Source organism: Ambystoma mexicanum, chromosome 7q (assembly GCF_040938575.1).
Source record: "Ambystoma mexicanum isolate Mex_15411 chromosome 7q, UKY_AmexF1_1, whole genome shotgun sequence".
NCBI classification, from domain to species: domain Eukaryota; kingdom Metazoa; phylum Chordata; class Amphibia; order Caudata; family Ambystomatidae; genus Ambystoma; species Ambystoma mexicanum.
The window spans coordinates 45,707,611-45,734,672 of NC_090941.1; the positions used below are offsets into that span (position 1 = coordinate 45,707,611).

Genomic DNA, 27,062 nt, shown 5'->3' on the forward strand with positions numbered 1-27,062 from the left:
TTTAAATGGAGAAATCTGTAAATAGAGTGGATCTATTAGAATCAACTACTAAGTGTTCATGCAACAGCTGTGCAAAGGTCGAAGTGTGCTAATGGTTGTAAGGGTAATTCATAGTTCACAGTAGCGCTGCGTTACATATCTCTTAAAAAAGTAATGGTGTAAAATATGAAAGTAAGAAGAGAAAAGTGCATCATGTTGCACCATGGTAGGAGGAAGTACAGGCTCCCTTGCATCTTTCTTTCCATCACAGGTATCATGCTGGTGTCCTTATGGCAGTATTGAGCTGTAACAATTTCTATCTTGTGGTATTTTCTTAAAGCAAGAAAAATGCACACAAGCACTTTTCACATTGACAACAATATCTGTAGACATGTGTTTGAGCATACACCCAATCCAGAATTTCTATTTCCCCAAAGGAGGCCTATATAACATGTTTTGCCTAATTCTAGCAATCCTAATCTAACTGATGAAGCAGGCCATTGTGCAAGTGCTACTTTTCAAAACTGCAATAGAAAGGTTCATGTAAAAGGTGGTTTCTGTCCAGTTTACCAACTGGGTAATTGAACTGCATCTCCTTGTCCCTTTCTAATCTGATTTCCGGCCTAGCTGCATCATAGAAACTTCCTCTCTGCGTGTTCTGGGTGATTTCTATGCTTATAGGAGGGTGCACCTGTCTGTTCGTGCTTCTGATTTCTTAGTGACTTTTGATATGATCGACCATGGGGTGCTCCTTGATAACCTATTACATTGGTTGGGAATCAGGTGAAGGGACCTTAAGTGGTTTTGTTCTTTTCTGGTCAACTGCTCTCAGTTGGTGACAGTGGTACAGGTCCACTCATAATGCCTCACGATGTTTTTTTGCAGTAGCCCAGGGGTTGATCATCTTACAATGTATAGACAGAGCTGCTGGGGGATTTGGTTGCTGGTTTGGTGTCACTAAACATCAAATGTCTTCTGGGGATCGAAATATAGATGGCGTCACATTCCCATCCAAATTATTCTATTTGGTCATGCTTTTTTTATTTTACACTTCCATGTTGCCTCATGTTGTTGCTAACTCTGCCAACACATTAGGTTTCACATTGGATTCATCCGCCCCTCACATTAATGCTCAAGTGAAGGCTGCTAATTTTCATTCATATACTTTAAAAGCTATAAAAACCTTTGTTTCACCTGCTGACTTCTGTCTTTTAGTTCCAGCTTTAGTTATCTCATGGATTGGCACAGAGAAGTTGGGTATTTCTGGGCTTCATCAAGCACTCTCACTCCTCTTAAGGTGGTTATCCATGCTGCCGCCTTGAATCTTATTGGTGTGACCAAATTCGATCCCATCACCTCGATCCTCAAAAAACTCCATTGGCTCCCTTTGAATATTTAGCTTGTCGTTTCAGGTGGGGCCATGTGTCTAAAAAGTCAGAAAATCTCATCTTCTGAGGTTCTCAAGTTTCACCATTCATCCATGCTGAAGAGATCTTCTTGAGGAGTTGCAGTCACATATTTGAATGCACTCCTTCCTAGCATATAACAGAATTCTCATCTGTTCAGGTTTGGAAAATTGTTCAAAACCTTGATTTGTGAAAGTCTTAAGACTTTCATATAACTTTAAGATTTGAGGGGGTAGGGGCTGTTCTTTTTTATGTGCCTGTTGCTTATTATGTTTGCATAGGTAGGGATTATGTTTTTATGTTTTCGTTGTGTTGAAATGGAAACCCTGTAAAAATATTTACATTTCGGAAATTGTGTGCCTGGTCTCTCTCCCCCTCTTCAAACTTCAGTGTAATGATCGGTCATGCTAAGAATTTACAAATAAATATCAAGGCATGTTGTGGAATGAGCATCTGCTACAAAAGACCAGCGTTTACCCTGGATGTCATAAGTAAAAAGTCCAGTGTGTCACCTCAGCCTTTTACTCTTCATGGACCAGTAAAATGAGCATCAGTGAGTTGGCTGTTAACTATTGTCTGGAGTTTTCTGTTATTCCCAGGGAGATACTGGTGATTGGGTAGTCTACAAAGTGGTTGAACTACTTAAAGGAAAACTGATGAGGCGGTTTATGGCCGGAGACTGGGAACACTCACTAAGGGGAGGTGTCAGGCCTGGGAGAGATACTGGAATGGATGACTGGGCCAGGGAGGGTCGGCAGGTGGCTATTTGAGACTGGGACGGTAATGCTAGCTGGCTGGCCGGCCAGGTGGTGGTTATGGGGTTCCTGGCAGGGTGCGCGAGGTACGCTATCTGGAAACGGGAATGTAGTGAGCAGATAGGGCCTTCAGGCGGGGCCTGGCTGGACCCTGAGAAAAATGAAATGTGAGTAGGTCAGATCAGAGGTAGATGGTTTACAAACTGTAGCACATAGACACCTCAGCAGGGCCATAGAAGCTCCAGCCATTGTTCTACTCTCCACTGGCAGCAACACAGTTACAATAGTCCACATACTATGCATTGGATTTACTTTCCCATATGTAGCATTCAGAAGCACAGGTATTGTCAGTTCATGGGCTCAGAGTGGCTGCACCTTCAAACCCTGTGCATGGAAGCAGCCTCAGCCCTCTGGACAGTGCTGGTGCCCTGCAGACTCACACAAAAGCACTGAAGCACCCAGAAGCCTTGCTTTCCTTCCAGTATGAAGGCTTCCTTCCGATTGTTTACTCAAGCAACAAAGAAAGGAATGATGTGTGGTGGTTGAGGCCGATTTCTACAGGATGCCAGCTGTGAATAATATATGTCCTGTAGACCATTTGCCACAAACATGAGAAATTCAACCATTTTGTAAGGGACTGCACCAAACCCAATTTGATATATGGTCAATCTAAAGCACATTTGTAACCATTTACTCTTAACGTTAAATAATTACATTTGATTTGGGGTGTATATTCTGAGATTCAATTTGATTAAAAAAGTATATAAAAATAAAATACTTTTTGTAAGATATTCTTAAATGTATCAATAACTTATCATAATTTCGTAATGGAAATAGAACAGAGAATGGGGAGCACTGCCACTGGGAGCACTATGTTCGGGGAGTGGTGGGACTTCCACACATGGACCAGTGATACAACCCCAAGGAATGGAATGGAGGGAGGGGCAGAGCCATGGTGAATTTATGAAATCAGAAGCAATTTCTGCAATGCAGAGGCGCCGATTGACATTGTCTATCCTCAAAGATACAAACTACTATCTCCAAAAAAGGGCTAAAGCTAGCTCAAGCTGGTCCTAAAGATTTTGCCTATGCAATAAAACCTTCTTCTGAGTTTGCGCTTGGAACGGTTAAAAGTAACAATTGAGCACTCCATTGTACACATGTCCCTACGTGGTCCTACTTGAGCCTCGATTCAAAAGTGACTACACCCTTGCAAAAAGCGCTCCAGAGAATTGGGCTTTTGAGAAAGTGTTGAGAGGTAATATGACTTCCATAAATAAAAACAAACGCTAACAAGACTAATACATGCAAATGATGACATTTTATCTAAATATCATACTTTATGAGCCATCCCTTTGTGAGCTTACCTATCATCTTTATCATCAGAATGTCTCTCTGTTAGCGAAATGTCTTCAACAATGTCTTTCCTAGAGCTCTGATGGAAAAAACCATAACGTGAATTCATCATTTCTAATATTCATTAGCACAGTAAACGTTTTATGCATTTTTAGCTGGAGACCATACCTATTCAAAAAGTGAAACTTTTGTATGTATTATCATGTTCATGTCTCCCAGAATAAAACAGAAAAAAATTGCGCACTTGCTTTGTATGGTTTGGCAGATTTTTAGATTTGCACATTTTAAAAAATGAAAATAAATCGACGTAATGGAAAATATTGATTTGGGAAATTTTTTGCAAAATGTATTGTTTGTCTGAGATAGACTAACACGGACGCCATTCCAGAAAATAAAGCTAAACTTATTACATCTTGAACATAAAGTCAATTCAGGGGAACCATCAAAAATCATTTTTGATGCCGAATGCCAAAATAACTCACATTTAGCATCAATGCAGATTTCTTAAAGTAAACACTGCTACTATGTTTGAAATCATGGGACATCAGTTTGAGAAAAGCACAACTGGCAGAGGAATTTCTGCTGCTAAATAGCATGCGACAAAAGAGCACATATCAAACTCTTTATCAGAACACTCCTTTAGGGGACCTAAAACCAGCAGAAGTCATGATGTTAAGACTGCAAAAAGAGAGGTCAGCATCAACAGTCTTTGTAAATCTTATGGTAGGTTATGTAAACTGTTATAAGGCGCTCTCGCAGATCTGAAAGAGGAGGGTGGCTTAGGATAGTGTAAAAACAGAAAATAGAAGGTAGGGAACAAGTTACCTATCTAACTATTGTTCTCCAGCATGGATCTGGCATGGATTCACATGCTCATGAATATTCCCTGTAGTCAGGCTGGGAATCCTCAGTAAAAGAAAAACAGTTTGACTGTCACTTACAAACTTTATTTCTCCCATAAACCAATCACTGTCCTCTGTGTCATACTTCCCCAGCCAATGACAGTCGTCTCCCTAAGCCCCTCCTCTGGCAGCCATCTTCAGGTTTGGTAAGCACGTAAAGTGGCAGTAAGACCAAGAAGAGCCACAGAGCGGAAGGAGGGAGATTTCGCATGTGAATCTATGCCAGACCCATGCTGGAGAACAATAGTTACAGGTAAGTAACTTGTTCCTTCTCCAGCATGAGGTTTGGCATGGATTTACATGCTCATGAATAACAAATACATGGCAGTACAACATCACACAACTGTCATGATCTCTGCTTCCAAAAGGTCAGGGTTTTCCCAACACCCTTGGAAGCAGATCCATAACCCAGGTTCCGAGTGCCAACCAGTCCCAATTGGGACCTTTTGGACCCAGTCCTGGCGCCAGTGGCACCAGGCTCATAAATAGGCCCAGTCCCAGCGCTGGAAGCGCCGGGCTCATAATGCTTGGGTGGACTTACCTGCAGCAGACCATGCTGCTTACTTGCCTGCCAGTTGAGCCTCTGATCCTCTTCTGTTTGGAACTACTTTTCCTGTTGGGTGGGGCAGGAGCCACTCCCTAGGTTCAGAACACTGGAACTCTTCTGGAAAGCAGGAACTCTTTTCTTTCCTAGGCGTGGCTGTGGAAGGAGACACCTAAGCACTACAGGAGGCTATTTAAACCACACCCGATGGATGAATCTTGCTTTGCGTTATTCTGCATCCTCTGCAGCAGAACGCTCATCGTGTCTTCTGCATCTGATCCTGGGCCTAAGGAAAAAGGCTTACCATCCTGAATCCAGTCTTCAGCAACACCTATAAAGACAAGAAAGAACAGGTTAGCATTACGGTCTTCAATGACAGCGCTTCACTTACCTGGTCCATCGGCTGTCACCAACGCCTCGCGCTGCATTCCGGCATCTGAAAGACAAAGGCTTACCTGCTCTTCGTGCGCTCCGGAGGTCTTCGCACTGCATTCCGGCATCTGAAAGATAAAAGCTTACCAACTCTTCGCACGCTCCGGAGGCCTTCGGCGCTGCATCCCGCATCTGAAAGACAAAACAAGGTGCGTTTAAAGACATTGGGGAACTTTAATACTCACGTGCCATTACTCCTTTCCACATCTAACCCAGTGGGTATTCCGGCACCCTGCAGCCGCTCCGAACTTGTACCTGCAAAATAAAAAGACAGTTAGAGCGCATCGTGAAGCAGGCAACAAGCGCTTACTTACGTGCTTCCAGGCGCTTCTATTCATCACACGGGCTCCATCTTCAACTCACTTCAGCCCGTCATCCGCCATCGCCGGAACCCTGCAAAACAAGAGACATCATTACTAAAGACTTTTAAAGACATTAGAATTACTCGAAACTTACCGTTCGTGCAGTAAACGACGGACAGCAGTCCTCTGAAGTCAAGAGGCCTGCTCCCCTTATCCAGTGAAGAAACTGGTTACATCACCCTGCCCCGAGGCAGATGGAGAGCACGGTGTTCACTTACCCAAGGTGAGAGCGTTAACCTTTGGGGTTCTACAGGAGAAGAGAAAGGGAAGAAGAGAGAGACATTCAATAACCCAGTTCATTAATCCCATATTTTCTATCTGCAGACATCTTACCCTTCGAGTCAGACATATAGTGCACAGAGGTCCAGCCCAAAGAGCCAGCCGTGAGTTACACATCACCTTTGAAGATACGGTATTCGCCCAGTCAAGATCGGCGCCTCTACGGGAATCAGGTGAGCGTTACAACAACCACGGGAGGTTGCAAGGCTCAACAGAAGCAATCAACTCTTACCACTGGAACAGACTCACCTCAAGCGAACAGGTTGTGTAGCATGGCTTGGCGACTCCTCCCTGGAATCCCTGTTGATGCAGCAGAACTTTGTGAAGGCGTGCGTGGACCTCCACATAAAAGCCCTGCAGATGTCCATCAGTGGCACACCAGCCAGGAACGCCGTTGTCGCAGCAATCGCTCTGGTGCAGTGGGCTCTCTAATGGTCGGGCAGCAGCCGGTTCGCCAACCGATGACAGTGCAAGATGCAGCTGCAGAGCCACCTTGAGATGTAAGCTTTGGACAAGGCCTTCCCATGGTTCACAGGACCAAAGTTCACAAACAGCTGTGAAGTCTTTCGAAACCCCTTTGTGTGTGCCACATAGAACTTCAGGGCACGGGCAACGTCCAGCAAGTGTAAGGCCCTCTAAGCCAGAGATGAAGGTTTCGGGAAAAAAACTGGTAACATCAAAGGTTTGTTGAGATGGAATTTTGACAGAACCTTCAGCATGAAAGAAGGGTGCATCCGCAGCACCACCCACGATTCATCGAAAGTCAGGTATGGCTGTTTGCAGGATAGGAAACACCAGACACACACCAGCCGTTGCCAGCAGGTAACCCTGTGCTGCACTCCTAATGGAACCATAGTCCCCGTAGTTATTTATAGTGTCTCATGAGTCCAATACCACTCCAGCCAGGAGAAGCATTGCGTCACTATAGGATAGGGCCTGCATCTCAACCACCCCTCCTGGCGGAGATGATGGCCACAAGAAAAGCTGTTGTCCACGAGAGGAACTTGAGAGGGGCCTGGTGCATAGGTTCGAAGGGAGCCCCCATGAGCCTCGTCAGAACCAAGTTGAGTTCCCACGCCAGGAAGGAGCCTTCACCACTGGGAAAGCTCGATAAAAGTCCTTTGAGGAACTTGACGAGTTAAAAAGACCAAAGTCAAGTGCGTCCTGGAGATCTGGTGTAGAGGGAGATAGCTGCCAGATATACCTTAGTCAAGGCGTACGCCAGTCCAGCCTTGGCCAAGGATAGCAAGTATGGAAGAATCTGCAGGGGCGTGACCCGCAGAGGGGTAATCTTCTGCGACTGCCACCATGTAGCAAAACGCTTCCACTTGTGACCGTAGCACTTCAGAGTCAACGATGCCCTGGCCTTGGCGAGGACCTCCCTGCAGTCCGCCGGAAACTCATATCCTCCAAACACTAGGGCTGCAGGAGCCCAGGCCCTCAGGTTGACCGATTCTGGTTCGTGATGCAGGATTGCGCCTCCTTCTCTGGTAGCTTGGCCGGCGGCAACGCTGACAGGCTGAGAAGGTCTGGGTACCAAATCTGCCTCAGCCACGCCGAGACTGAGTATCATCCTGCAATGACACTGCCTGGGTATGTTGGAGACTTGTAGCAGGAGAGGCAACAGAGGAAATGCATACAGAAACATCCCTTCCCACGGGAAGGATTAAGAGTCCCCAGGCTCCTCGGCTGGTGGAATCTGCTGGCGAACTTCTGGCATTTGGAGTTTGCCACCGGTGTAAACGGATCGATCTGGGGCCTGCCCAACTTGGCTAAGTAGCGATGTTTGCTGGAACTCCACTCTGCCCTGCAAGACGTCGTACCTGCATTGGATTTAATTGGATACTTCTGGACTTTCTTGGTACATCTTTATACACTAACAAGTATATATAGCAAAGCTAATGTCATTTTATAAGTATATATTATTGATATATTGCCTTTTTTTATACTTGTCTAGGTGGCTCCACCCTGAAGTCCTCTTAACCACTGTGCCGCGCGCATTATGTACGCGCTCTAAGTAGCGCTGTTTGCTGTTCACTGGCTCATTGAGAGAGCGGCATTTTACTCCATTCCCCTTCTCCTACCATTCCATTCCCCATTTAACTACGATACCAAACTGAACACACCAGTGTGCTGCCTCAGACCGAAAGTAAGCATTGATGTTTCCTTTACTGTTTGTTTAGCATCCCTAACTGCTTCATGATGCCGTGTTAATTGTCTGTTAACCATAAGCACAGGCACCAGAGGCTAACTAAATTACTTTATACAACTCTCCTGAGTTATTACGTTTGATCTCACAACTGTTTGGTGACTGGGCTGCGCAGTCGTATAATGGACATAGCAGCTCCACCAATTACAAGCACAAGTATTGATTCAATGCTTTGTGCAGTAAAATCCTGCTATGGCGAGCCGACTGCATCGGCACCTCCTTTGCTAGACTTAGGGACCCCTTCTATCCATCTACCTTCTATTCACACTGCCTAAATACATACAGAACCTGCTTTAAAAATGAATGCTGAAATTGAGTGACAAACAAACGTGTGAATACGAGAATCTTTTAAAGATAGTACGAGTAAAATGGCAATTCTCGATTCAAAAGTGAGAAAATCAATTGGGATGTTTACTCCATTAGTCTCACCCTCCCCAGAACGGAGACACCACCCCAGTAAGCAACTATTCAAGACTCCAGTTGAGTCTATTCATACATACGAGGAAACTGACATAAATAAGGAATCATTTCCCCTAGATGCTGAGCTCTCCCCTGAGTCCAGTCACCCTCAAAAGACCCATTCTGACTACGAAGATTCCATGCACTCTTCTCAACAGGACATTATAGAGGGGAGAGCACCACAAACATTCCCAGTCATAATCAAAATACTCAATCTCTTAGATAAGGCACACGATCTCTCTCACTTAGAACTGCGTGAAATAAAATCCACGATGAGACAGATGTGTTCAAAAATGGATCGTATCGAAGGTTTCATACTGGGATGGGAAATAATGATGATGAATAAACAGGAATTTGAAAAGAATCCGATCCATACCAACAATCGATCCTGTGATCATAAGGCATCACAATGTAATTTCCTACCTGGGGAAGAGGATATAATTATGCCACTTGCAGCCCCATCTGCTCTAATTCCACCTTCCACGAAATCGAACTCTTGTGAGTGTCCGATCAGGGTAGAGTTGGAAAATTTGAGAATGGCCACAGATGAGTTAAAAGCGGGCTTCAATGCAACCACTTAGTCTTCTCAAGCGAACGTTGACTCTCCAGACAGTCCCTCAATACTATTAAAAGCCATGGAAAACCAAAAGAATGAGGAGCAGATTCCTTGTGACCTGAAGCAAATAATGGGTTTCTCTCGAGACGTGCCAAAAAAAATTCATTTACATGCTGTAAAACGCTATGCAAAAAGGCGAAAGGAGGCACTTCAGAATAAAAATACAGCTCATTTTGAAAACAAACTAGCAAGTGACGCCAAAACTATTCCTTCAGGGGTTCCTGTTAGTGAGACAGGAGTGATGACGATTGAGGACGACCCCATTGATGTTGAACAGCTCTGTAAAGAGAGTCAGGATATGTTACTCCCAGCGAAAAGCATTTCTATTGCATAGCCCTCTACAAATAACTCAATTTCCTCTAAAAAGTATTCATGTATAGGAAAAATGCCACCAGAACTATTGAGTGCTACACAAACACACAAATCGTGTTCTAAAACTAAACAAACCAAAGCTGACTTATGTGAATAACTGCTAAAAGCAATAAAATCGAATCTAAGTGCTTACTTTCCAGTAAGTGGAAGAAGTTGCACTTCACACGATCCTCAGTGAAGTGAATCGAGTCCTCAAATTCCAAAACTTATAGTGTCTGTGGTCATATTAGCTCAAAGTCTGCAAGCGAAAAAAACATACAATGCAGCCTGCACTACAGAGCTAAAGAAGAGTATAATACCTCCTCTAACTGAAAAGCCCGCTTCAATGGTAATCAATGGAAGAAATAAAGTACAATTTTTACCAGATGAAGCGGTGATGTTGAAATCGTTGGAGAAAAAAGCAAATTCTGATACCTCCAGCTTAGGTCCAACTATCGTCAATACACCTGATTTACCTTCTCATGGGACAAGTTTTTCTAGGTCGCTTCCACTGACGGATACAACACGTCCAAAAGATGACACTGGTGAACCAATTCTAGCATCCTTGAGAAAAGCAACTGAAAATGGGGAAATCACTGCTGAGGTGATTGCAAAGTGCCTTCCGTCCAAAAAGATCTTTGCAACCCTTAACAGCTATTCCCCCATTTAACACTCCACATCCCGAGTTACAAATAAATAATTCCCTGTCCTTGAGAGAAGAGCTCTTGATGGCACTGAGTAAAGTTATCCAAGATGGAGAAAAGGCTACTGGTACAACTAGACAGCCCCTTTCTTTGAAAATTTCTACACAGACGATCCCCGTAGCTGTCTCCTCTACGATCCAAAAAACTAATACCCGATCCAATGATGCTCCTTATAGGAAGGGAGAACTTTCTCAATCCCCACATCCAGTAACTCAATCTCCGGAGGACATACATCATAATATTGGCTTAGAACCGCTTACTCATGACCCGCACTCTCCTCCCTTAAATTGTTGCAATTTGCTGGGACTATTCTTCAACAAAGAAATCTGAAATCTGAGGATATTCTCAGAGTCTCGCTTGCAAAGGTGAATAACAATCGCTCAATTTGTTACTTGTCTTCGGAACACATACTCAAATTTATCTGGTCATGCAGAGCAGAAATTAGATACCAGGGTCTCACTCTTTCTACTTTCCCGAATGAACTTGCTGCCCAAGATTATCTCGCCTATATTCCCCAAGATGTCAGGGAAAACGCAGAATCCAATAATGCTGTGAATGTAGCCCATGTTGCTAAAATGTCCTCACTGATGACTTCTTGGCCTTTTTAGGCGAAAATAAACACATTGCATGGCTTAAACCCATGCTAAAGTCACTCAACTACACAATCAAACATTAACCAACAATAGCCACCGAAAACAGGTATCCTAGAAATCATATCGTGGAATTCATGCGGCTTTCACAATTTTTTCACTTGGTTTAGCACTTTGTCTCCTGTAGATTATCCCACTATAATTCTACTTCAAGAAACAATGAAATTAGAGCCTTTATTCCAGAGGGTTTTACCACATATTGCTCCCTTGCAAACGTTCACTATTGGGACGTCCATCTGGAGGATTAACGATCACAATAAATAATGCGTATGGAATTGACTCGAAATTACTATGGGAATCATCGAATATCTTAGAATTGGTCTGACATTTTCTAAAAAGAAATGCAAAGCGATCTTAGCTATAAGTTTATACTGGAATCCCGCAAATACTCCACAGGAAACTATGCTGAATTAGTTAGATCAATGTTTCGAGACAGCCATGATAAAATTGGGTGTTTGTGATATTCTTTAGCCGGAGACTTTAACTCAGATTGTCGTATTGGTCTTAAAGAGCAACTCAAAAAAGGTAAACACTTAATGAGAAAGAGGGGCTCCCTTTGGAACTCATACTTTGAAGATTGGGACATTGATGTGATGCAAGGTGCTGATAGAGGTGACCGCCCGACGTGGCGTAGAGGAGATATCTCCTCAACGATCGACTATATATTCCTCTCCCATCACATTATGCAGCTAGCATCACCGTTAGACATTAGTCCGATCCTCTATGGCGATCATGCCCAGCTATCCATCTCACTCAAGCTTGATTGCACCCTTTTACAGTTAGACCTATCTATAGTCCACCTAGAGATGGACCGCCCTCTGATATCAATCAGATGGAACATTAACTTATGCCACCAATTTTCTGCATATGTATCGAAGCACATAGAAGATACCATAAATGATCAGACTATATCCACTGTTAATATGGAGATAATCTGCTCTGGGATAGTTCACTCTGCTCTACAATACTTCCATACTAAGTGCAAGCCCAAATCCTATATCCATTACTTTGACCCGACTATTAAATCTTTAAAACGCGATAAAAACAAAGAATTGAGAACTCTAAGGAAAGGGGGTTTCAGCTCTCTTAATTACCAGAAATCGCACAAACAAATAATAGCAAAATATCAAAACAATCTTAGACATCTGAGAATTTTAAGCTACAATAGAGTGAACTGTAACTTAATAAAAGCCACATGCAGACACGATACGAGACATCTGGCAAACTATAAAAAGCAAGGATAATTCTGTGATATCTCCTATGATGAATTGTATTTCTGAATTGGTGTAATTACATCACAAGCAAATTTCAATTGCCAGAAGCATTAATTAATTTTCCTAATATATCGTTCTGTTACAACGGCCTTACTCGATACCAATGGTCAAACGCCGATATAATATGGGCAATAAGCAAACTATCCTATACAAAATCTGCAGGACCCGACGGATTACCACCATGTGTCTATAAGACTGATGTAAACTTATGGTCCTCAATCTTAAAAAACAAATTTGATAACATCATTACGATTGGACAGATCCCGCAATCATGGATCACCTCTATTATCATCCCAATATTTAAAAAGGGCGACCCCTCACTTCCAGAAAATTATAGTCCTATTTCGCTCATCAATATAGAAGCCAAGATCTTCGCAAAACAACTCCTGTTTGAATTAGAAAAAGAAATTAAGAATCTGGATCTGTACTCTAAATTTCAAACAGGCTTACGCAAAGAAATTAGCTCCATTCTAAATGCAGCAATCATGGCCCATATAAAAGCAGGCACAAAACTCAAGAATTCATACCCGGTCTATATGGCCATGGTTGATATGGCCGCAGCTTTTGATATTGTAGTACGTAACCGGCTGTGGTCAAAAATGTTAAAAATGGGTATCCCTGGTGGTCTAATTTACTGGTTTATTAAACTCCATACAGACACATCTTACAGGATACGCATATCAGCTGAAGGGAGAACACTGCTCCAATAAAAACCACACTAGGCTTGAAACAAGGCTGTAATCTAGCTGCTTGTTTTTTCAATGTGTACATTGCAGATATGGATGCATCTTGGTGTGAAAGAAGTCTCTTCTCGGTAAAACTAGGTACATTACGTCTGCAATGGCTTGCCTTTGCAGATGATATAATCATCTTTGATCCGACTCCAATTGGTTTACAAAACAAACTTCATCTTTTTGAGAATTTAGCATGAGAGCACAACCTATCCCCCAACCCAGCAAAAACAGCTATTATGAAATTTGGCACAAAAAGTCAACAATGAAAAACTTTAGATGGTATTTACAGCAAACTATCTACCACTACTTGACGATACTATATACCTGGGTTATAATATAAATGAGGCAAACTCAATGGAATATTGGACAGCTTTACTAAAACTTAAAAGCCGCCCATTGCTCTCACAGTTGAAGTTAATCTATGCAAAGTATTGTAAACATTCTTTAATTCCGATAACAGACTTCTGGACCTTGAAAATTGAAAGTGTTCTTCTGTATACATTTGATAATTGTCTTACGGTGATGCATAAGTGCTTAGAGAGCCTCTAAGGATCTTTGTTAAAAATTGCAATGAACCTTCCACTAAGCCTTCCTAACTGTGTCTTAAGACATGAATTGGATCTTATGGCACTGTCATCAAGAAGGAAATGGCGTCAACTTTGTAACTATTTCAAAATGTGCTTCTCTCAACCCAATTCTTTATATTATGATTTTAAAACAAATATGCAACTATTGAACACTCCCTCGATCAATACTTTTCATCGTCAAATGCAACATTGTCTTGATGAACTCAATATAACAATTGAAGATCAATCGCTTAGACCAGCCTATGCTAAGAAGAAACTGTTTGAAATGGACTGATGTAAAACTATCACAGCAATGGGAAAGTAAAAAATGTATCTGGAGTACTGTAAATATACTAAGAAACTTGTTCCTAGATACTCTTATATTGAGACTTTCCCTTAACACTACAGAAAGAAGTACATGTGGTTTAAATTAAATTTGCTTCATACACGAGAAAGGACAAAACACTGGAATAAGGATATCGACTATGAAGTGATTGAAAAATGTTGCTTTTTCCCGTGTGTAGAACAATCTGAAACGTTGAAACATCGGATTTTATACTGTCCCTATGTTAGAAATAGGAGATCTAATTTAGTAACAAAATTCTGCGATATAAATTTTGAGCATTGTGAAGAAACACTCTGGGCAAGAATGATGGCTGGGGAATACAAACCCCTAATATATACCCTTGTCCAACTTTGTGATTACATTGAAAGTGAAATAAGCCGTTATGAAACCAAATGAGACTTCTTTTACTTTTATAAATGGGATTTTATAATTCTTAATTTGATGTTTTAATTAGTCGCAGTCTGTTGTGCCCGAGTTAGAATCTGGTGCAAACATGACTGTCAGTATTTTAAAATTTTCTAAAGGTGTAAATAATCGAATTTATTCATATGAACACATGAATTAATTGAAGGAAGAGGTTTTTATTGTTTCGCTTATGTGATGTGTATTTGTAACAATTGCTTTTTTTGTAAAGGTCCAAGTTTTCTTGAACCAAACACAAATAAATAAAAAAATGTAAAAAGATGCGGTCCACCTGGTCCTGCCGAAGTTCCCACTCGTGGCAGGAGCGCAACTCGCTGCTGAGGGAGTCTGTGATGGTGTTTTTGACTCCCGCTAGGTGAAGGGGGACGAGGAACATCTCTAGTCTAACGGGCCAGAGCCACAAGTCTGGACTTCCCTGGGGAGCACTAGCTATCGAGTGCCCCCCTGTTTCCTGATGTAGAACATTGTGGTGGTGTTGTCCATGAAGATTCTCACCACCTTGCCCTTCTGAAATGGAAGGAATGACTTGAGGGCCCAGAACTCTGCCTGTAGGTCCAGGATGTTGATAGGGAGATCCTTCTCCTACGGCAGCCACAGGCTTCTGGTGTGCAGACGCCCAGTGTGGGCTCCCCAGCCATCCAGGGAAGCGTCCGTGGTGACCATTTACTGGAATTGAGGATTCTGAAACCCCATGCCCCAGGCAATGTTGGAGCAGATGCCCCTCCACCTTATCGCCCGATGGAACTCGTTGTCCAGACACTTGTATCCAGCGAGTGTCCAGGAACTCCTGAAGAGGTCGCATCTGTAACCTGCAAAGCTGGATGAGGTAGATCCAGGACGACATCTTGCTGAGCAACGACTTGGTCCACACCGTGGCTGTCTTCACCAACAACAGCCACTGCAAACCTTCCCCTGCATGGCCGATACCCTCTCCCCCGAGGGTGATGCCTGGCACGACACTGTATTGTGTCTGGCTCCCAGGAACAGCGCGTTCTGCGATGGTGTCAAGCAGGACTTTGGATAATTGATGGAGAATCCTAGATTTGTCAGCAGCTTGACGGACACCTCCGTGTGTCTGACAGCCAACTCTCGTGAGCGGGCCCGGATGAGCGAATCATCGAAGTACGGGTACATGTGTATCCCCCGTGGATGGGTATGTGGAAGAAGGAGTCTTGCAGGTCTAGTGATGTCAAGAAATCCCCCCTCTTTCTAGTTGGCCGAGCAGTTGTTGCAGCGTGACCATCCTGAATTTCTGAGACTTGAGGTACTTGTTCAGACGTCGTAGGAATAGAATGGGCCTCCAGCCCCCCGTCTTTTTTCTGACCAAAAAGTATCTGGAGCCCCTGAGTCGCTGGGGGACCAGTTCTATTGCCCCTTTTTGTAGCATGGCCCGTACCTCCTCTAAGAGTTGAGGGATGTGCTGCTCTTGACGGGGAACCGGAGGGCTCCGTGGACACCTGTGCTGAAACTCAAGGGTATGTCCTTGGACTAGAGCATCCTGCACCAATCTGTCGGTGGTGTAAGGAACTCATGGTGGCAACAGTAAAGACAGACACAAGTGAGCACAATTCAAGGGTGTTTATTAAACTGTATGCAGGATGGAAAAACACCTTATCTAAATCTGAGATGGGAGCAAGCTTCGACCATCAAATGAAAATAAGGCAGTCCTTGTGGCGTCTTGCCTGTCAAATCAAAAAAGGCCTATATTTACCTCACAACTAATACAAAAAGAGTGTTGTATAGGATTCAGAAGAAAGAAGTGTCTATAAATAATAAGTCATGATGCCGGTTGCCAGAGGTCTCCCTTCCCCACGTTTGGAGCACAGGATAAGGTGGGACTTCTGAGCACAGCACACTTATCGAGCTTTCCCCAGAACGAGACAACAGTTCCAGTTTAAACTTCTCAGTGGCCTCGATGGCCAAGTCTCTTTTCAATAAAAAAGTCTCTTGCCTTCGAGGGCCGATAAAATAACAAACAAAGGTTCTGTTTCACATGTACGTTGGGCGATTGTTTCACCCCTGGGTCCCCCTATTCCGGGCGCAGACCCCTCAAACAGTTCTTATCGATATCAGGACCTTCGGTGGCTGAGTCTTCCAAGGGTCTGATAGTTTAAAAAATAAATAAAACACAACAAACAAAATGTTCTTTCGGATTCAACTTGACGTGATGATTCTTCACCTCTGGGTCCCCCTCGTGCGGGCGCAGACCTTGCAGGTTTTCTCTTCTGCTTTCACAGTTCTATGGGTAACAACTTCTCACCCTTGGATCTCCCTCTTTTGGGCTCAGATCCTTCTCAAATCTCGACCTCCCTCCTCCGGGTTCACTATGGCTTATCTCATTCACAAATCTCAATGTCTTTTTAAACAGTTCAAGTGGACATCCCTCTGGCGGGTTCACCTTTGTCAACACACTGTTTCTTGGGACTTTAGACTTTGCCCCCTCTTCGTCAGCATCCCTCTACCGGGTTCACTCTTGCCAACATTACATTTGCTTTCAATGTCTGGAGGATTCACTTCCCTTGCTTTCTCTACAGTTCTTAGGTCAAAGGCTTTCGACTGCACAGGGATTTTGCTAGATCTCCTGTATGACCACTTTGACCTGTCTTGGCTGCTCTCCTACGTCCTTCTGGTATCTGTAGTTTCATCAATATAGGATAAACCAGGGTTTCTCAAGACAGCACCCATGTGGTGCCGGTCCCCTCTGCAGCTGTTCTTCCCTTAACAATTTGAACAGTCTTCAAACTTCTCTCAATGTGCCACTTTGCGACTTTCATTCAACACAGCCTGGTTCTCATCAGTTCTCCCTTCGACTCACCTGCTGTGATGAACCGCTTGGCTTTCGTTCTATCTGGAGTCAAGGCCGGTACCACGGTAGCAGGAGTCTCCCTCGCTGCGGTTTATCGGCGTAGGCATGCCCCGTGTACCGTTGACATCTGCTACATGACTGTATGGCTGTTGTTCTCAGGGTAATGTTTTCTTCCTTTTGGTTTGGGTCGGAAAGGGCAAAGTTGCTTCTCTCCTTGGCACCCTCTCGATTCTTGCCGCCTTTCTCCTTCTCTTGAACTGCCAGGCTCGATTAGCTGTCTCGTTGTGCGGTCTGGCCTGCTTGCCTTGCTCTCTTATGCTCCACCTCTCATCTCTGTGGGGAGGAGAAAGGGCCATCAGGTTTGTGTGATTCTGATTAATTGCCGGACTCTGCTTGGCCCTTGTGTCGGGACAAATCAGGTAAAAATTCTTAACATTAGCCCATTCTCAGTTACTGTGCAAGGAAGTGTTCATTTTGGAGAAAGAGGGTGGTAGGATTTTTGAGTATCCAACGGGGTAGGATGGAGAAAAGGTATTTTCGGAAGGGAGAGATTCGTAGGGTTTGGGAAACAAACGGGAATGACTGCAGTTCTTATCATGACTCCAATATGGGGAATTGTGGGAATAACAGTGTGTTATCAAAGCAGACTGGGAGTTCGGAAAATAACAAGGAGAGGATGATGAAGTATTCCGATAGGAAACAGGGAAACATGGTTTCTAGGATATATACTTTTTGGGTGCTACTGGGTATGTATGGAGGGGGTTGTTGAATCTGGGCAGGAGAGTTTTTTAATGGGAGGAAGCGAGGCATACGTATTATAACCTATAAAGATCTTAGGGAGTTTGTGCTCCTCTCCTTCCTCTCGGGTGCTATACAGAGTTTCACCTGAGGTATTTCCATGAGCACAACCCCGGGCTTCCCTATCTAGGTGATACTCTCTTGCCTGTCCACTCCTAGGGTTGGGGTCTGAGAACGTAGGCCCTTGCCAGGACACCTGAATAAGGGCTTCCCGAGGTCTGTTTGGGAGAATACCATCAGGTTTCTCACAGTGGTGATCTTTTCCCACTCGCTGACAAACCTCATCAGCCGGCCTTCCACCGGGGTGCACGGGTCAGCACCCTGCCCTGCTGGCGACGGCGACGCTGTTCTCCTCCAACGTAGGCCTGGGAACGGCCTCTGTGAGCTTCCTGGGTTGTGGATCTGGAAGGCTGACGTTACGAGGAAGAGAAATCTTCCGTAGACCTACCTGACTTTCCTCTGGAAGAGCGAAAGGAAGAGTGGTGCTGCTGGAGGATGCCCAGGAAACGGGCCGTCTCCGTATCCGCCATGATTGCCTGTAGGGACTCGTCGACTACCTTCAGGAAAAGGTTATCTCCATCGAAAGGCATGTCCAGTACCTTCATTTGGACCTCCTGGTAGAAATTTGTGGCCTTCATTCAGCCTAGGCGACAAAGGCAGACACCGTTGCCCATCTGTCGGAACCCTGTGTCGGCAAAGTCCAGCCCAACTGTGATGGTGTGATCCGATGCTACCTCTCCCTCCTGGAAGAGAGCAATCACCTCCATCCTCTTGTCGTCCGGGAGGAACTCCAAAATCGGACCCAGCTTGTACCACAACTCCCTGTCGTACCTGGCTAGGATTGCCAGTGAGTTGCCTGCCTTGAAGGTGGACGCTGCAGTGTAAATCACCTTCCTCCCCATGGCGTCCATCTTCTTACCCTCGCTGTCCGGAGGGACTGAAGATGACGAGGACGGGTTAGATGACAGTTTCCTCGCGGCTGCCGAAACCACTGGATCCGGCAATGGTTGCGACCCCAGGCACTTGGGTGTGTATTCCGGTACTTCTTCTCCAGCCTATCCCGCTTGGCTGGATCTGTGCAAGGGTTCTTCAAGACGGCCAGGCCCTCCTCCCACATGTCGTCCAGGAGGGGCTCCGCCATGATGGTCTTCCCCTTGGCCTCGCGCCTCTGGTACAGGAAGCCCTCCTTCCTGGTTTCTTCGGGCACAAGCTGGACAGCTCGAAGGCTTTGCCTATTATGGAATTGAACAACCCCATCTCGTCCGGTGGGGATGCCCTAGGCTGCGGGGACCCACTGCCGCTCCGACGATATTGTTGTGGCCGCATCCGTCCCTGTGTCTGAGTCTGCAAGGGGCGGGGGGGGGCAGATGCGGGTGTGGAGGCTGAAATGGGGACATGGTATGTCGCTTCCTCGTCTTTGCCAGTGGTTGGTCGGGGGTCTGGGGAACCCTTGGAACCGGCCATTGCAGAATCCTCTTCTGGATCTCTGACACCAAGGTGTGGAGGGTTGACAGGATGTTCAAAGACACATCCCTCAGCGGAACTGGTGTGATCGGAACACAAGGCCTCGTGCCGTCATTGCCATCGTCTTCCTCTTTCACATCCTCGTGGACCGTGTGTAATGACTCCAGGTCCTCCTCATCCGTGGACAAAATTTCCATGGCTTGGCCACGCCTGGGACTGACCAGGGGCTCCTTCCCCCATCCCCTTTTTCCACCCTGAGGGGCTGGAAGCGGGTTCTACGATGGTGTCCCCTTCTCCGGTGTGCCAGCAGACCTTGTCAAAGTCACCACAGCAGTCTCACACCTCGGAGGGAGGGATACCTTCATCGCTGTGGGGGTTACCTTCTCAGTGTCAGCCCCCTTAGCTTTAGAGAGAGCAGCCGCAACTAGCTCTATCGTCGACGAAGACTTGTCCTGGACCGTCTGGGCCTTCTTGGGCAGTTCGGCTTTCTTCTCTGTCCGTGGCTTCTCTGGCTTCTTCAGTTTAGCCGGGTTGGACGACTTTCTCTTCAAGGAGGAGCTCGATTGCTGGCTGGCGATGGAGGAGGAAGAAGATGACAATCCCGTCCCGTCTGCTGTCAGACCCGCTTCCGCAGCGACCCCGGTGAACTTGGAGTTGCGGATCTTGTCCTTATCTTGGGCCCCCACGGATGAGGCGCCCTCACAGGACTTAGAAGACCGCTCCTCGGACCAACCAGCCTTGGGTGAGGCATGCTCCTGCTCCTGCTCGGGGGACGGGGCAGAGGCCTTGGTCCAGCTACGCCGCCAGTCTGCTGTGCCTGTCCTTTGTCGTCTTCTTGGAGAATCCACTACATATCTAACAATCTCCTTCCTTGGGGTCATGATGCAGGTGCATGTCCTCCACAAACACATTTTCTAAGCCTGCGCTTGGTGCAGGGCTTGAAGAGGGATCTTCCTTCCTTCTCCTCCGTCATGGTAGGAGGGCATGAAGTAGGCCCAATGGCCTTCTGTAAACTTTGATGATCGTCGCCCTTGAGGGGCTCTGAACTTCACTGACAATGGATCCCCACTGTCGGCAGATGGAGAGAAGAGCACAGAGGCTCTATAGGAACAAAAATATAACCTTTTTCCGTGAAAAACACACAAAAAATAGATGTAGCTCGCAGAGCAAACTCAAGGACTCCCAACACTGAAGCGTGCAGTAAACATCTGAAGATGGCTGCCAGAGGAGGGGCTTAGGGAGACGACTGTCATTGGCTGGGGGCAGTATGACCCAGAGGACAGTGATTTGTTTAGAGGAAAAATACAGTTTGTAAGTGCAAGTGAAACTGTGTTTCTTTTACCGAGGATTCCCAGCCTGATGACGGGGAATATTCATGAGCATGTGAATCCATGCCAGACCTCATGCTGGAGAACTTTGCAGTTCTGTGGATGCATGCGGCTGAGCTATTTGTTGATATGTTTCACTAAGTAGTAATACCTGATCTAATGCTCCCCTGGTATACAATCCCACCCCACAATTCTGGGGCAAGAAACAAGTCAAATGTATTTAAATAAAGAAAAATCAAAAGGTGGTCTTATTTTATGCGGGGGAATTCACCATAAGAGACATAAAATGTGATAATTTGTTTACAAAATTAGAATTGGCTTGCCTGACAATCAAGATATGCGGGGGCACAAATATGCAGTCACATCATATCAATAAAATATATTACTAACATTTCTAATAATACAATATCTCTAAGCAGCATTCTCAATTCTATGACAGCCTAGCTGCTAACCAGTCAGTATATTCAAGCTCTGTTCAGTTAACATTTACATAAAATTAGTTTGTTAATAAACAGTCAATTCAAGCTTTTATTTTCTTCAATATAAAAGCAAGTATTGGTATCCAAGATAAATTGCATAAGAAAATGACACTCCTGTAAGCACACCTAAATGAATGCCCCCCCCCCCCCCCCAATGTATGCGAATGTGGTGTTGCGGGTTGCTAGAATATGCATGAATGTACAATACAAAATATGATGTTACATTAGGATCCATAGTTAGGTCAACTGTGCTATCAAATTAGAACACAGCATTGATGTATGTGCTCTGTGTCCAAACCCTGTTTCTGACTTTTCTGCAAGGACAATCAAGTCCACACAGTCCCACTGAATAACGTGTGTAAGGGTGCAGAAGGAGGACTCTGACACAAAGGTGGCATATTTGTGGCTAAAGATTTATTAGTAAAAATAAAGACAAAACCTATCTTTCCCCTTTTCTAAAAGGGGTTTCCCTGCCTCAACTAAAGATCTACAGTGACGGTCAAGATGTCTGTCGAAGTAAAAGTGTCCACCGTCATGTGTCAAAGTCCTATTTCTAGCCCTTACACTATAACCTAAAGAATAAAGCTGCAGTGTTCTGGTCCAAGGAGAATGCCTTCCTTCTCCAAGGTTATGGTCCAAGTCTCCACTCCACGCTTCCTTGGTGGGGCAGGAGAATGCCTCCCTTCTCTTTGCGGACAGTCTCAGTGTCAATCTAGCAGGGGGAATTACTCCCTTCCCCAGGTTTATTGGACCTTCCTCCCAGTCCACAGTCTACATTACTAGGAAAATGACTCCCTTCTCCTGGTAGTTATGATACAATCTCTTATAACCAGGGGAAATGACTCCTGTGCCCTGGTCGTCTTCCCCTCATCGGATTTCACACTTATAACACCCAACTGTGAGTTCTGCGGCCCTGGTTTCTCTCTTCTTCTTTGGTTTGGCTCACTTACCGGCCAAGTACTGCCACGAGGAAGATTACTCATACTGCTCTCTTGATTTGGGTCCTCGACCCTAGTTTCTCTTCATCTTTGGTTTGGCCCACTTGGTTCACATCCCTGCCAAGTACTGCCACAAAGATGATGACTCGTATCACTCTCTTGGGTTGGACCCTCGACACTTGCTTCTCTTCTTCTTTGGCTTTGCCCACTTGGTTCACATCCCTGCCAAGTACTGCCACAAGGAAGATGACTCTGAAGACTCTCTTGGGTGAGTTATTCTCCCCCTCTCTTTATGTCCCCTTGGCTGCCTTGCTTGCCTCATACTGACACAAGGAAGATAACCCTACTCGTAATAACAGTATCAGGTTTGTGCCTTCCACTCCTTTCGGCCCCTACCGGTCCTGCGCCTCTCCCGTTATCTTTTCTGCACCATTGATGTATTAGCCGTTCTTCCTGGGATCCTTCTCCTATTCAGAGTGTTGACTGGGCTTCTCCCCGTCTCGGTTCCCTTGCGTATCTCCTGCCCAGCCCTTGGAGCGATGGTATGGATGCTGCTTCGTGCGTTTGTGTCACAGTCTGTCAGCCTCCCGTAAATGTCTGGACGCCACTGGGTGAATGAGTCCTGTTGTCCTCTTGACTCTGGGAGCGGACTGCTCTCGGTTCCGTCCTGGCCTTCTTTGCATCTCCTTCATTCTTCCCGGGATTCATGGTCTCTCGTTCTGGTTGGCTGTGTCTGTCCTTCAGGCGGTCCTTCTTTGGTCTTTCTTTGGGACCACGCCTCCGCGGAAGTTCATAATGCTGCAATTTCTTCTTATCAGTGTTCTTCATTGCTCCTGTGTCCTACCTTGTATAAATACTAGGATCATGTTCCTGATGATCTTCTTCATCCCAGTAATTTCCAGGACCTTGAGGTAGTCTACTTTACAATTAGAACAGCACATGTACCTAGTCCCTCCAAAGAGATTTTTACAGGAAAAAGAGTCTAGGGTGTGATATGCCGATAAGGGTTGTACCCCGATAGTCATCCTTCTCCCGGTTAGTGGGGTAGGGGGGACTATCGGGTAGCAACCTCCCCTCCCCTGGCCTCATGGGAAGGGGTCCCCCCACCCTCCCTGGGAGAAGTGATGACATCCAATAATTTGTCACACATGTGTATATTAAGTTAGGGGTCCTCTCAGTTCAACACAAAATCATTGGTGAAATTGCAGAATTTATTTGGAAGTGCATCTTTTCTATCAGCCTCTTTAAATATCTATGGCTTTCACATGTGTTCATTTACCAATTCTCTATTCAGGCTATGAAGCATAGCCACCGATTCACAGCCCAAGATGTTTGACAGGCTTCTGTTTATTTTAGCTATCATTTACACAAAAGTTGCACTGTCAGTACTGGGAAGCTTTACAGAGCATACCAAGTATTTAAATGTAACTTCTCTCCATTAGCATAGATAAAGCAAGATATAACTCGCATTAGCAAACTACGATATCCTATTTTCATTCTGTTGACAATAACTTATCAGCCCCTGTGCTCTGTGTGCAGAAAAATGCTGTTTTCTACTTCAAGTCAAATCTCACTTAGCCTTAAATATAGTTAGAAAGCATGTTGCATTTCCCACAAAAATATCACAATATTTTATTTTGAATGAGCGCCCCATAGTCGAAACCATCTCCCCTGTTCCTCCGCACTGCAGGGCCATAGCAGAGCAATGATCCTAGGGGTCTTTTATACATTTAATTTTTTTTTACTTGCATTGAAATAATCATTTAAAGGGCTGAGTCAGGATGGACCCTATTGTGTTTTCAAGATACTCCCATTCGACCCCCCCATTCCTCCTGGAAAGCAGGTCTGCTTCAGGTAAGAGTCCTCATGCATAGTGTTCAATGCGGAATAAGTTAATTACCTGTAAATCCTGCTCTCCAGCATTGGTATCTTTCATGGATTCACATGCTCTTGAATATTACCCGTCGTCAGGCCGGGAATACTCGGTAGCATTAAAGCAGTTTACCTTTACATTTATATGTCACTTTAGTGCTCTATTAGAGTCCCTTTGGGTTATACTGCCCGTGGCCAATTAGACAGGGTCACCTTAGCTCCACCCCTGGGGGCCATCTTCAGATTTGAAAGCGCACCTAATGTGGCAGTATGAGCCAAGAAGAGCCAGAGCGGGGTAGGAGGGAGGGTCGCATGTGAATTCCTGAAAGATACCAATGCTGAAGAACAGGAGTTACAGGTAAGTAACTTATTCATTCTCCTGCATTGGATCTTTCATGGATTCACATGCACTCTTGGATAAGATTATCCTTCTCCATCCAAGCCTTCTCTATCTGGAACTCAATCCACTTAGCATCTGACAAATAGAGGATCACCTTCTCTTCTGAAGGACTCTCAAGACCTGGCTTTCCCCCCCTGCACCACGACGTACCCGTACATCCCCGTCGGGTAAGTGAACCTCTTGCCAGGTAGGCCTGGACAGTAATCAACCCACAAGGAAATGTGCTGTGTGTCCGAGAGAATAAACTCCAGCAGACCACAGGACAGAGTCTACCCTGCATCTACGAAACCAAGAAACCAGCCAGAATCCACGGGTACATATCACACTCCATGCTTATGGAAGACAGCCGAAGGGAAGACCACCCACCCGCACGCATCTACTATCATACCCGTTCTTAAGACACATTGCACAACACCTCTGCAGTTAGGATGCAGCTATCCACCACAACAAAAATTCAGTCCAGCTGGACACAATGATTCTCCTGCACTCACGTACTCTCCAAACAACCTCATAGCACCTAGCCACATGCCAGCTCGATATGGGTAGCTAGTAGGGACTAGGCCACCCCTACTCTCACACATATATATATTAGCTCAACTGCACATACATACATTCTAAACTCCTCTAACAAATTTCTCATATTTTGGACTTCGGTCCCCCAACATCGTTCACCTACAGCGCTTTGAGACCATACCAATGGGAAAAGGCGCTATACAAATGACAAATGACACTACATTACATATAAACATCCAACTGAGCTGCGGTAAGCTCAACTGAAGTAAACAACTCCCCTCTAAAACACTCACCTTAAGCGAACAGGTTGCGAAGCACTGCTTGGCCGATCCTGGAATCCCTATCAACACGGTAGAACCTTGTGAAGGCATGGACAGACCTCCACATGGATGCCCTGCTGATGTTGAGCAGGGGTACACCAGACAGGAATGCCGTAGTAGAAGCCATGGCTCTCGGCGAGCGTGCTCTTGGTTTTCCTGGAAGGGGCATGTTGGCCAGACAATGGCAGTGGTAAAGGCACGCTGTCGGCCATCTCGCAATGGAAAACTTCGAAAAGTGCCTTGCCCTGGCCTACAGGTCCGAAGGCAAAAAACTATTGTGAGGACTTTCAGAACTCCCTTGTGCAAGCCACATATAACATAAGGGCGTGTGTGATATCCAAAGAAGGTAAGGATTGCTCCGCCGGGGACGGAGAGGCAAGGAACAATGGTAGAATCAATGGTTCAATTAAGATGGAATGACGAGGGCATGAACCTTCAGCATGAAGGAAGGATTAGTACACCGAACCACCTTAGATTGGTGAAAACGCAAGTAGAGATGTTTGCAGGAGAGGGCTTGCAGTTCGCCAACTCGTCTGGCTGAAGTAATAGCAACTAAGAATGCAATCTTACAGGAAAGAAACTTAAACAGGGTTCTGTGTAGAGGCTCTAAAGGAGGACCCATTAGCTTCAAAAGGACCTCATTGAGTTCCCAACCTGGAGCAGGGGCTCAAACAGGAGTTAACACAAAACAATCCCTTTAGGAATACCTTCCCCAGTCTATGGGACCACAGAGAAGAATGACCTGCAGTACGCATGTAGCGTGAAATGGCTGCTAAATGCACTTTGATAGATGAATGTGCCAAACCAGCGTTTGCTAAGGACAGGAGGCATGTCAAAACTTCTGTAGCTTGAATACACAATGGATTCAGGTGCTGAGTAGCATACCATATGGCAAAGCGTTTCCACTTACTTTGGTAGCAGGAAAGCATTGAAGTTGCCCTTGCCCTGGCTAGTGTTCCCTTGCATTCTGGAGGTAGCGGGATGTTCCCAAATTCTAGAGCTGACGGAGCAAGGCCTTCAAATTGAGAACCTGGGCTGTGGTGTAGCACTGACCCACCGTCTCTGAAGAGTAGGTTAGGAAGCGGGGGAAATCCGATGAATGGAGCCACCGACAGGTGAAGCAAGTCTGAGTACCAAATTTGGACACGGCCAGGTAGGGGCCACAAGGATCATCATGTAGCGGCTCTGTTTGAGTGTACTGAGAACGCGAGGTTGCAGAGGGATTGGGGATGGGTGGGGCGTAAAGGAACATTTCTTCCCACTGGAATGAGAAGGGTCCCCCAGGCTCACCTTTCGCAAACTTGGTGCATTACCTTAGGATTGCGGTAGCGAACCGGTCGATCTCCGGATGGCCCTACTTGGAGAAGAGACAGGGAATTTGGCTCGGGTCAAGTTCTCATTCGTGGAGTTCCCTGCTGAGCGAATTCGCAATTGTTTTGTGGATTGCTAGCAGATGGAAGGTAATCAGAAACATGTGCGTGATCGCCCATTACCACAGAGCCTGCACCTCTTCCAACAGAATCGGAGAGCGGGTTCCACCCTGATTCCGGATATAGAACATGGTGGTGGTGTTGTCCATAAAGATGAGAACCACCTTGTTCTGGAGCTGCGGTCTGAAAATTTCAGGGCCAAGAACACTGCCCTTAATTCCAGGAAATTGAAGTACAGGGCCTTTTCTTCGGGTAACCACAGCCCTCTGGTTCCATGTGTTAAAGTCGCGGCAAAAATTGCTGTTTACACAAAAAACCGTGCCAAAAAGGCTGTGGTTTTGCCGCTGCAATACATGTAAAGGATGCG

General features: G+C 45.3%; 1 protein-coding gene across 3 annotated transcripts in view; it reads right to left on the minus strand.

The window, feature by feature from the left end:
* OFD1 (OFD1 centriole and centriolar satellite protein) overlaps window positions 1–27,062 on the minus strand; it is a 1,295,367-nt gene that overhangs the window by 3,314 nt on the left and 1,264,991 nt on the right. For all 3 annotated transcript variants that reach the window (XM_069640569.1, XM_069640570.1, XM_069640572.1), the window contains one exon: window positions 3,508–3,575. In XM_069640569.1, the coding sequence (XP_069496670.1) occupies window positions 3,508–3,575 (68 nt within the window). The remainder of the gene's footprint in view (window positions 1–3,507; window positions 3,576–27,062) is intronic.